General features: G+C 29.3%; 1 protein-coding gene across 1 annotated transcript in view; it reads right to left on the minus strand.

The window, feature by feature from the left end:
- Window positions 1-12,662, minus strand: part of LOC129227969 (clathrin heavy chain 1-like) — a 16,726-nt gene extending 4,064 nt beyond the window's left edge. Inside the window, exons 1-8 of the mRNA XM_054862597.1 lie at window positions 12,568-12,662; window positions 8,514-8,606; window positions 7,164-7,255; window positions 6,934-7,061; window positions 5,476-5,628; window positions 3,843-3,961; window positions 2,830-2,994; window positions 1,025-1,141 (exon numbers count right to left, since the gene is read on the minus strand). Coding sequence (XP_054718572.1) covers window positions 1,025-1,141; window positions 2,830-2,994; window positions 3,843-3,961; window positions 5,476-5,628; window positions 6,934-7,061; window positions 7,164-7,255; window positions 8,514-8,576 — 837 coding nt within the window. The 5' untranslated portion in view covers window positions 8,577-8,606; window positions 12,568-12,662. The remainder of the gene's footprint in view (window positions 1-1,024; window positions 1,142-2,829; window positions 2,995-3,842; window positions 3,962-5,475; window positions 5,629-6,933; window positions 7,062-7,163; window positions 7,256-8,513; window positions 8,607-12,567) is intronic.
- Window positions 12,663-12,916: the final 254 nt, after the last annotated feature.

Below are 12,916 nucleotides of genomic sequence, written 5' to 3' on the forward strand. Positions count from 1 at the left end.
TGAGAAATTCCTACACAATTATAACATAAATTTTTTATTTCTAGTTTTTGTCTGTTGAAAATTGCAAAACGTATCATGTTACTTTATCTTGTTTTCTTCAATTTTCATTAATGAAAACCAGGATGCGAGACTAGACCACTACAAGTTTGTCAGACCTGGCGACCAGAGCTACCGCCCAGTGCGTCAGATTTTAGGGGCTGTAAATTTCATGATGGCTAAATGTAAGGAGGCAAAAAAAAAGAGAAAAAACTCAAATTTGTTCCTTAGTTCTTTTTTTTTTTTGCAGCTAAAATTGCAGCAATACGTGAGAGTATGATTGTGGATTTAAAAAATGTGGAGACACTATTAAAATGAGGGGCGCCACTTGTAAACATCATCTGGGGCTGAAAATTACTAGAGTCGGCCCTGAGTTTGTACAGAACAGTGAATTTTTGTAGTTATTCGTAAATTGGACCAGTGTCATAGTTTTCTAAATTTCCACCCCTGAATAGTTATGTAAGGATTTACATAAATATTAATGTACAGGTGAATCCTAGTTTGAACTTATAGTTGTGCTTATTAAGTTTTGCATACATTTTCTTACCTAACTGTATAACTGTACATGCAGAAAAGGATTTGAACAAAAACATTTTTTTAAATAACATAAATGATCTTGAAAGTCACTGGCAAAACATCATTATCACTTTTGGCAAAATTAAAGTGCTTTTTGAGGTTAGTTTTATGTATTAAGACTGTATTCAAGACATAATTCAGAATTCTAGATATTTTAAAGTTCTAGATACAAACAATTTTATAAACTTAAAACTATCAACATAAATTAAGCTATAAAAAGGTTTTAAGAATTTTGGTTTGCAGTTTAAGAGACATTTTTAGACTGCAATTTCATAATGAAATGATAGTAAGCAAAAGTTTTGTCTTGTGATAAATGAGGGACTTTTTTTCAATTAAGGGAAAGATTTTGAGAGCCAATATTTCTCTGCTAAACATATAAAATAACAGCTTGAAGAAATATTTAAAAAGTTACCTGTATTGAAGAAGGAAAATCATAGCGATACCATTCATCAGAAAACTGAACTGTTCCTGTATGTGATGTATATGCTAAATTTCCCGTAATGTGAGGACCAAGTTCCACAACATGCAACTGATAAAAAAAAATTGAATACATCAAATAATATTAACGATCCCAGAAACAGAACATTTTTAGGTTTCGGAAGCATGTATGGATCGTTTGGGGTAGTGAGAAGCAAAGGGATGTTAGTAGCAAAATTACGAATTTGGAGATAACCAGTACAAATGGTAAGTGAACCTCTCCTCTGTCTTGGGGCAAGAGATTGTACTAGTAGCCTTGGTAGGTGCTGCTGTACAGCATAATTTAGAAAAAAAATTTCAATGAAAAACTACCTAGGATCTGATCTTTAAACGCGTTTTATTCGAAACTTAAAATAGTTCACTTGCATCCCTTTGCTTCTCACTGCCTCATTTAAAATAGTCACAAAGCGCAAAAAATCTTTCACAATTTCAGTGCTTTTTAAATCAAATTCAGGAATAAAATATTCAACTAAACAAGACTGTCACATGAATTTTGATTTTATGTTGAAACAAAAGTGAAAAAAAAAATTGAATTTTGAAATCTTGAATTCAAGCTATGTTTTTCGCAGTCACGAGTGTGTGTATGTAGGCGTGTAGGGGTATGTGTTTTTGTGTGTAGGGGTATGTGTATATGTGTGTAGGCATGTGTTCTTGTGTCTGTGTGCAGGCATAATTGTGTAGGTAGTTGTGTGTATGAATGTGTGTGTAGGCATATGTGTTTGTGTCTGTGTGCAGGCATGAATGTGTGGTTAGTTGTGTGTATGTGTAGGTGTCAGTATGCGTGTGTGTGTAAGACAAGGATGCAACCTGGAAATGGCTTTCGCTAGAGGAGCAGCATCGTGAGGAGCCGGTCGATGGTAATGCAGCAGAGGGTGGCGGTGGGAAAATAAAATCATAGGAACATCAAAACAGTCAAATATAAGCAATAAGCAATCGTGATTGCTCAAAAAAAGATGGCATTGTGTTGTGTATATTTGAATGGTTTATTTTAAAAGGGTAGCAACTGTTAAAAAGAAAAAAAAAATGATTAACGAAATCTTGGATAATTTAATTGGTTTGATCTTTTACTACAGGGGTGCCCCCTCCCCTAAGAGCAAGGGTGCACCCCTTGCTAAATATTGCAAAGCCCCCCCTCCCCTCCTAAAAATGAGAAAAATATCCTGCAAACCTCTCCTAAAAATTTCAATGCGCCTTCTATGTCATGACCCCTTTCAGGTGGACATCCCTGTTTACTATTTTACTTTGATTGATAGTAGCAATATAGAGTATTTTGTTTAATTCAAGCTATTTTTTATTGATTTAGCAATTGAAAAAAAAATAATTAGAACTGAAAGTTATCTTTTTTCAAAAATGAAAGATGAGAACAAAAATAAAGATAGTATCTTTTTGTAGCAAAGAATTCACTTGAGTGCATTTTAAATGCAAATATTTGTAACACTACAGTGAAATCCCATTATAACAAACTTCAAGGGGCCACAAATTTTGTTTAGTGCAACAGGAATTTTGTTGTAGTGGAACAAAGTTATGGAAATGGGACCGAAATGTATTTTGTTGAACAGATTTATTAGGTTGTACTAGTATTCCTTGTAATGGGATTTCCCTGCACTTTTCAACTGCAGAGAAATAGTTTCCCATTAAGAGATTTGCAAATATTATCTTTCAAAAATTTTTTGATATGAGCAAAAATTACAAAATTAGTTACACAAACAGTAGTTTATAGAACACAAGTAGAAAAAATACCTTGCCATGTGCTTCAACTCCTCTTGATGCTGCAATTAAAACACAAGACGCTTGTGCATTTCCTTTAAACTGATAGGATGTGAAACATACACAGTGAGCATCAATATTTTGACTTAGGTTTTGATCAACAGAAAATATTTGGGTGATGCCAAGGACATGATTTTCCTACATGAAGAAAATTTAATATTTAACTACGTAGTAACATTAATTCCTTTCTAAAAACATTGACACAAGTTATGAAAATTCTCAGGTACCCTGATTTAAAATGAAAAAATTTTAAGACTAAAGTAACTTTTTTTTAATAAGGCACATACTATTTCACAAAACAGAAAATTTCATATCTTTCTTAGAGTTAAAGGGCACTGAAGTATAAATATATCATTTCTAATATCAAATAAATTACTCGAACATAACTTAAACTCTGCCACGGAATTTATTCAGGGTAAAGCAGTTTAAGAATTAAAAATTATTGAACATGTCTTCTTTAAAGTTTCTTCTACTGAAAATAGTTTATAATATTACATTCATTTGAAACAATGAACTTTAAAAAATGCAATGCATGCCGAATTTGAATGAACAGAGCAAACATTCATTAAGTCTTTTAATTCATGAAAACCAACTACAATAAAAGTTACATTTTGTTTTTTTAGTTTTTGATTGTATAGAGTTCAGTGCAAAGTCAAGCATCTGCTTTAAAATGCTCGACAAATTCTTTATATAAGTTTATTTTGCAAACTTGTAGTACACATATTTCGGTAACTTAAAAATTATTTTACAAAATATGCATTAAAAAAAAAAAAAAAAAGAAAAGAAAAAAAAAGTGAGCTACTACAAATCATTCATATATATATATATATATATATATATATATATATATATATATATATATATATATATATATATATATATATATATATTCCAAGCTTATGAGAAAATACAGCATCTTTACAAGATTTACATTTAAGAAATAATTCAAAAAACTTATAACTCAAACAAAAGAGAAATCATCTTACTTCAGCTAGTAGGCCAGTTAAGGCAAGCCACTTCATATTTAAATCAGATGCATAATGAACTAATTGTGCATTTTTCAACTTGGCATCCCGACAAAATATTTTGATTGGTATAGGACTATCTAAAACACACATAAAGAGAGAGAGAGAGAGAAAAAAAAAAGACTGTTCAATAACTATAACTATATAAAGAACAACTAGAGTTAACTTCATCGTTAGTTGAAAACATATTTTTGTTAAATTTAATACCATGCAGAAAAAACAAGATACAATAAATGAATTTTTAATGTAGCAATCTGGTACAGTATATTGCTGTACAATATAAAAACTTTTTGAAAAACGATGCTGATAATAAGAATCTTTCTAGTAAGTTCATAAATAATGTAAGAAAAAAAAGCAAAGTAAATTAAAAACAATAAACAATGTGAGTGAAATATATAAGCTTTACTATACATTGAACCAATTTGTAAGTCATGAAATATTCTTCACATAATCAATGTCTAAATTTAAAGTTTAGGCTTTTTTAACAAAAAAAAAAAAAAAAAAAAAAAAAACATTTCATGAATGCTTAGTGAGTATATTCAAGACTTGGTTAAGAGAAAATATCTTTTTTACACTGGTTTTTAATTCCTGAATGCTCACACATTTTCATATAATTAATTTCTCGCAATGCTGACTTTAGCAAAGAGATTTAATTTAAAGGTATCAAAATATTTGTTTTATTTTTACTTATTTTCAAGTAGCTCAAGTAATAATATTCGCATATGGGTATAAATAGTGGGTATAAATAATGGATATAAATCACATCACTAATTAGAAAGATTATATTACTAATGAGCTCAAAAACTCAACCATAAAAGCAAGACTCTCATTAATCTGGACCCAATTAAACCAGACATGCATTAATCTAGACAGCCATTTTGATGTACACACTACTTTAATAAAAGATGAGTTACAGCAATAATGAACTTTTTGTTGGCCCTATGTGGCAGTGGCGTAGCGAGAAAAAATCCTTGGGGGGGGGGGGGGGTAATTTTTTCTGAAGTTTAAAGTAAAGCCATGCCTTCAAGTTTACACACACACACACACACACACACACATATATATATATATATACACTCTTTATCAATTAAACAATAAAGGACATTATAAATGAATTTCTTCTTTGAAAATACCTTGATCAATACTGCCGTCATAAGAAAGAAGGCCCTGTCTCCAAGAGAAAAAATGTTGTGCAAAACAGGAAGACATAAGCTTTTTACCGTCATAAAAACTATTATATTAAGTAAAAATCTTTTAGCTCATAAACAGAACCCTTCAGGTTCGACTGAAAAATGATTTTTTGGAGGCTCATGGGGGGGGGGGGGTCTGACACCCTATCCCACTTTCATGGCTACGCCACTGCTATGTGGTATTTATGTAATTTCTCTCATGCAGTTTTGTATTTCATTCTCTTGAATTCAAAATACATTTTTTTCTGGGTGCAGTTGTTTATGTACCTTGGTTCAATTAATAGGTTATTTTGTTTAATCTGTACTTTCATTAATTCGGACCACCCAAATCCCCTATTAGTGCAGATTACTGAGATTCTATAATACTTCAATAATAAAAATTCAAAATATTATAATGAACATACCTCCATTTATGTACCAATGATATACAGCAGTTTCAGAAACAATAACAATAGTAACTGCATCAATCCAAGTCCAAAAATGAATGCTGTATGTTAACGAACATCTATGTAAACATTTCCTAGTTCTTAGATCATATACTTGGAAGGTTGAGCCAGCTGCAAAAACGAAAGCATTCTTATTATGCTTTGAAAATAAAATAGACAACAACAACAACAACAAAAAATACTATAAAATATATTTGAAATAGTATAATTTTAATAATAGTAACTTTGTAATTCAAAAATTGTATTTGTAACCACAAATTTCTACGAGCTGAACTTTGCTTTATTCCACTTAATCGGCCAACCTGGATTAGCTTGCTCATTTTAGCTGGGTTTAAGGTCAAAAACATAAATATTTTCACATAGGAAACACTCAAATCGTATAATCTTCTGGGGAAAAAATTGCAGTGATTAATTTTAATTGACCAAGCAATGGTTTACTAAATTGAATAGATTGCTTGAGCTATGTGTGTGTAAAACGGTTGGTAGCGCATAATTGACAGCACAATTCTGTGGTTTAATTTACATCAACTAGATTTACAGTTGTAGAATAATTTTTCTAGCATTGTATCTTAGAAAAATTAGCATTATATTTTTCATATAGATAATATAACTGTATGTACAAAAAATATTGCATGAATCTCACTATATTACATCATACAATCCAGTGGTAAAGCTGTTAGAAACTTTTTGTAAAGAAACAATAGCAAAAAGGAATCATGAAAGTAGTTTAAATTAACCGTTTTTAAAAATATAAGAAAAAAAAGTGCACCTGGGCAAAATGTAAAATTAATATGAAACCTGAATAGACAAATACAAAGGAAACAATATAAACATTTGATTCCTTTCGCAATAATGAGTATTATGTGACATTTATTAGCAATGGGATTGCTTTAGGTCAAATATCCAGAAAAATGCAAAATTAAGCCTCAATATATTTAATATATATTTCACCAATCATGTCTTGAAACCAACTTTTTATCACAACCCAACAGCCAATAGTCCAATAATTTTTTTTAAAAAAGTCTCATTTGGGTGTCAGCAAGTATAGAAATAAAAAATTAAATCTAAATGTCACATTGACCAAGGTTATATTTAGTAAATCATTTTTACAATGACTTAAAAAAATATATATTTTGAATAGAAAATATACAGTGCACAATAATGTATACTTTAAAAAGATGAAACAGAAGGAACATTTTTCTATTCTTACATGTCTGTTGTTATACAATATATACATATATATATTGCAATCAAAAGTTTTAATTCTAACAAAAGCTTTAGGCATCAAATCTTCCACGTAAATTAAAAATCTGGACACAAAAATGAAATATTTACATTTGACCATTATTTTCTAACATTGGGGTTATTAATATTGATTCATTAGCATTTTTCAGTCATAAGTTCAATTTCATGCACCTTTTACAGCAATGATTGGGTTTATCGGATTCATCTGTGCACAGTCTGCAACAGCTCGCCAAGTCTGAGGCAAAGAATTGTGAAGATTGAGTACAGTGATAGCAGTGCTGTTTTCGGAATTGGAAGTTCTAAATTAAAAAATAGTTATTACTAATTAAAAACCAGCAAAATATTTTCAAAGAATTTACAAAGTATTAATGAAGCAGTCATGGAGCAAAACCGATACTTACATTAATGAATGTCTTAGACATATCCATTGATCGGAAGTCATGATCACACGGGGCCATGTTATATGTTCCAAGGGTATTCTCAGGTGTGTTAACTTCATTATACATGAAAAAGAAAAACATATTACGACAATGCTTAAAAAATAAGTAAAAGAAACATTTATCTAAAGATAATGCACTTCAAACAATATTTATTTCACAATATTAAGAGTTTCTGCAAAGAACAGCTTTTTGAGAACTATTTCATAAATTAGTCCTCAAACCATAATTTGACCGAAGGAATTTTATGTTTGACAAAAGAAGGCAAAGTTAACGTTAAAAGAAATGCTTTTTATTTTAACTTTATGCATTAACTTGATAGATTGTGAACATTTCCTCAATCATTTGAGTGAAATTTTAGTTTTCTCATAGTATTCCTAAAATACACAAATAGGTATCAGGTTTTTTTTTTTTTTTTTTAACCACAATTTTTTATCTTAATGCTTAAATTCCATTTTTTTAAAAATGATTATCTTTATTTATGGAAAAGTTAAGCCATTAATAGACAAGCACAAGAATATGTCAAAACAAAATTACAACTTTGCAAAATTATTCATCACAATTTTAAACGCGGTGCAACAAAAGAGAGAAAATCAAACTTAGTTTTTATTTCATAAAACATGAAAAATTGTTATCATTAAATTGTGAAATAATCAATAAAATGTCGAACAATTCACCACATAGCCACCTATTCCTGAATATCTGAAGCAAATATAAAGGCAAGTTTTGCTTTCTTTTTATGCAAAATACATAAAGCTTTTATCTATTTATCAGTTAACATTATTTACTTAATTTTTATATTTAAAAAAGGGATGACTTCAAAAAATACTTTAAATGCCAAACACAATTTGTTCCACTAGCTTACAGAAATGCATCTACACAAGAGAGAAGGAATAATATGTTTACTTTTTTAGTTTACTGACAAAATGTTCCTCTCTAGTACAATTAATTCTATTTTCTTATTTTTTTTTCACAATTTGAGTACAATGCTTTTACTTGCTTTTTATTTTTCTTTAAGACAATACATTTACATTACTTTGACCTCATTTGGAAAATCCATGTATTGCTTTCCCATTAAATTTCTGCAAAAATTTTAAATGAACAAATGATGCACAGTATATTTTTAAGGCCAAAAGGAATCTCTCTACCCCCAAACATAAAGTTATTGTGCATAGCATCATTATAAAAATATGAAATCATAAAATGCATATTGCACAATGAGATCAAAAACTAAATTCCTTAGTTTTCATCATTTGCATATTTTGTTTCATATTTCTGCAATAAAAATATAGAAAGAGGAAAACATCTCCTTACTTGAAGTAGTTCTGTGATGCGTAGGGGTGGTCTCAAAATCTGATCTTTTGATCTTAGCATCATAGATGCTAAAAAAGCATTTATATTGAGTATCTATAAAATAAGAAAATAAATACACATTACTAGAGATCACACTTAAAAGCATGATTATTAAAATTAATAAAAAATTGCAATTAGACTGAATGTGCAGAAAAGCATAGCAGGTCCATTATTTTTCCTAAACATATTCTTATTAAAAAAAGTGTAATTTCACACTATTTGTTACCCCCCTTCCTTCTCATCTCACTAATTCATGAACGCCCCTCTTCCTTCAAAATTGGCATCATTTGTGGGCAGCCCTAATGACTAACAAATTATTTTCGTTCAACAACAATCACTTTTTTTCTAACTTAATTTATTTGGCTAAATTAAGTTAAAAAAATTTATACAAGTAATAACCTACAAAGCAATTTAAAAACCAGATGCAAGATACACTTGGTGATTAAAAAAAATATAAAAACAAATTAAAATAAATTACTCAGACAAAATCAAATGCAATTTAATTGTAATTATTGCACACATGTGAAGAGAGTTAGGGGTACAATAGCACATGATTGGAAAAAATAGTTTTTTTGAAAAAAAAAACAAAAAAATTTTTTTTTGGTTTAAACACTATTTATAAGAAAAATGATTTTATATTTGAAAATTCATGAAAATTTAATGATTTAATTGTTAATGAATGTTTAATATTCACATTCGTACTTATACAAATACAAAAGTGACAACCAGCAACAGGCTCTGGGCCCAGCTAGACTGGTCCTAGTCAATTTACAATCTCCAGTGAAGATCAATTGCCCTCTTAAAACTATCTACTCCCTTGCTCATTACCACCTCTTCCGGTAAACTGTTCCAAGGTTCCACTACCTTGCTAAAATAATAATTTTTCCTAACATCCATGTTAGCCTGAGATTTAAATAGCTTAAAACAATGACCCCTTGTCCTGTTTTCAGTGCTAAACTTCAGCCCCGTAACATCTTTCATTTTAATAAATTTAAACAACTGAATCATGTCCCCTCGGTCTCTTCTTTGCTCAAGACTGTACATTTTTAGCCTTCTAAGCCTGGAATCATAGTCTAAGTGAGAAAGTCCATTTATTAGCCTTGTAGCCAGCCTTTGAACCCTTTCCAATACATTAATGTCTTTCTTAAGATAAGGAGACCAAAACTGAACAGCATACTCCAAATGAGGTCTTACCAAACTTCTATATGAGGGCAGAAGAACTTTTTTAGATTTGTTATTTGATGATTGATTAAATAATTAAGAGTAAAATTTCATAATTTCATTTCATCATAAGCAACGCTTTCTATAAGAGAAATGTTGTTGGAAAATCGTTAACTTCTAAAAAAGTACCATAAATTTAGTAAATAGACCTTGGCACAAATGAGTAATAAAAGAAATAATTTACTGTAAGAGTTAAGACGTAATTGGGTGATTTTCAAATGCACTGACACATTAGGTTCAACACAATTTGAAAATGTTTGTTGTTATAAAAATTAAACTGTCCTAGGTATAAATTCCTTCCAATTTACAGCTTTCTAACTAGGTGATTACACTATATGACCAAAAGTATTGGGACACTTCCCAAAATTCATTTTTAAGGATTTCTCGAGAAATAAGGGAGCAGCCGCTTTGTAACTTTTGTCACATAAAAGAAATGTTTCAGCTTTCATTTTTCATTGAAAGTTATATCCCCCATGCATTTAGGGGATCAGCAACAAATTGAGGAAAACATAAATGTTTTTTGATCATCGTTAATCGTAAATAGCTGAGAATAAGCTGTAAACTTCAGAAGTTAGTTCACTTACTATGTACAATTAGTTTACATACTTTCGAGAAAGTATCACTGTTATTCACAAAGATATAAGCATTTATTACAAAAGTATAAATTTTATTTAAAGGTTTTTGGCTAATAACACACTAAGTTTTCCATCAAAGCTTACCAAACTTTCAGAAACCTTGACAGCATACAAGAGAAGTATAATACTGAAATTTGAGGTTAAAATGTTGAAAATTTTATGAAATATGAACTTTTAAAACAATTTTCCTCTGCACATGTGCGAAAGATAGCAATTTATAACTTTCATGTTCTAAATCACAACTAGCTTTTTTACTAATCATTTTTTCATCTCATCAAAAAATTTAATGAACACTTCAATTTTTTACAATAAGTTTCACTAAACACTTCTCAACACCACAGATTTTTTTGGAAATGTTGAATTGATAAAATTTTTTTACATTGATTTTTTGACAGGACCTTGTAAAGTGGATCAACGTGCCTCACGGGTTAAGTACGTTGGTCCGCCTGGTGGGACATGTTGGTCCTCATAACTAAAGCAACATTTGCTATAATTTTAGTGATATATACAATCAAATATTACAACTAACTTATCCTCTTTAGTGTGTAGAATGAAAAATATACAGTTTAAAGATCAATATAACATTTTAAATTGATTTTAATTGATAAATCATCTTTAATTGAAAACAGTTATAAGCATTCTCCATTAGTACACACTTATATTTAAAAAAAAAATCAATTATTAAATATTCATGAGATAATATTGAAGTTATAACTAAAGATGTGTTAAATAATATGTGGGAATGTAAAAGTGCTGCTTTTAGAGCTTTGGAAGTAGCACTTTTATTGGACTGGGTTTTGGAAGGATAAGTCATATGTTACTTTTTGCATTAAACAACTCCAAAAAGAAAAGAATCCTGTTACACTAATACTATATATTTCAAAGAAAAAGTACAATAAAATTGACACCTTTAAGTTAGCATATCTTTATGTTTTAAAATCAAATATAAAAAATAAAATTAGATAATCTTTAGTAAAAGTATACTTTTTTATTCCTTTAATCAATTATTTGTTTAATTTTGTTTCCATGTAGAATGCTTGTTGAGCAAACAAATTTGTTTAACACAGGAACTTTATTATAGCATGTATTGCATATTTTACTCTTAGAAAACAATTGTTTGGAAAAATTTCGAAGTATATTTGAAAATATGAATAGTAAAAAAGTGCAGATATGAAATGAATCTTGGTAAAATTAATTTAGTATAACTTTTGTTAAATAATTATCTTTGTTTTTTTTTTGCCCTAAGTTATTTTTGTTATTATTTTGAAACATGTGTAACATGAATAAAAATGAATGTATAATATACAAACACTTAAATTATTGTTATGATTATTGAGATTTAAGAGAAAAAGAGGTTTTTAAATTATGTGGGGTAGTTTGGTCCGGTCCAACTTGCCTCATCTTCTTGTTCTGAAAAAGTGATGTCATATATTTTTTTTCTTTTTGATAAAAAAAGAAAAAATACATAAAGGAAGGAGTTCAATTCGTTTCGACAAAAATCACCAAAAAAAAAAAAAGTTTTTCGAAAATTACTCAGGACTATTGAAATAACACTTTCAGGAAAAAAAAATGTGTTTTAACTGTACCATGTGATTTCGTTCTAGGATTTGTAGGACTAAGTGCTATTTGTTGGTCATAAAATAATAATTAAAAAAAATTATTAATTAATAGTACTAAAATAATTGAGACCGGTCTAACGTATCCCACCTCCCCCAATGAGAGGATACTTTAAACTTCAGGAAAAATTGATTCTCAAGAAAATTATTCAAAAACTGTCTTATGTCTATTTTGTGAATTTATTTTTGTCTTTTCAGGGAAGAAAATGTTTAAATCTTCATCAGCTTTAAGTTTTCAAATTTCATGATTTCAAAATAACTTTTTATGAGAATGATGACCCATATTTGAGCTCAAGATGTTAAAAAATATGTTTTGAAACGAAAGCGTACATGCATGAAATATGCAGCTTAAAATACAAAGATGAAAAAAATAGTTGAAATCCTCATCTTTTCTATCTCTTATTTCTTCAAATTTTACATAAAATCTTGTGTAGTGGTAGTATTCAAAACAACTTATAGGTCTTCAATTTTAGACTTTTCCATTTTTGAAAAATAATACAAAGATAATAAAGTTAGAGGCATTATTTTGATGAAATTAATTACCTTCTAAAAGAGGAAATGTCATCATCATGAAAAACTAAAAGGAGAAAATACTGAAAATAAACAAGAAATTCTTGAAAAAAATTTCTCCATGTCCACTCAACCATTCGGAGCGGATCGATGACAGCCGGTTACGGCTGTAGTTAAATGTAAGAAAAAACTTTAGAAAATTTCGACAGATTTGTAGTGTCATAGTTATTGTCGAACTATCGGTATAAAAGGCTAAAACTTATTGATTAGTGTGTGAGGGGGATTTTAATTGATTCCTTAACATATATATGCTACCTCAAGTGGAGAGGAAGCATCGTCTGCTACGATGTTCATGCATATTCAAAACTTGTTTGGCGCGAGC

Source organism: Uloborus diversus, chromosome 1, assembly GCF_026930045.1.
Source record: "Uloborus diversus isolate 005 chromosome 1, Udiv.v.3.1, whole genome shotgun sequence".
NCBI classification, from domain to species: domain Eukaryota; kingdom Metazoa; phylum Arthropoda; class Arachnida; order Araneae; family Uloboridae; genus Uloborus; species Uloborus diversus.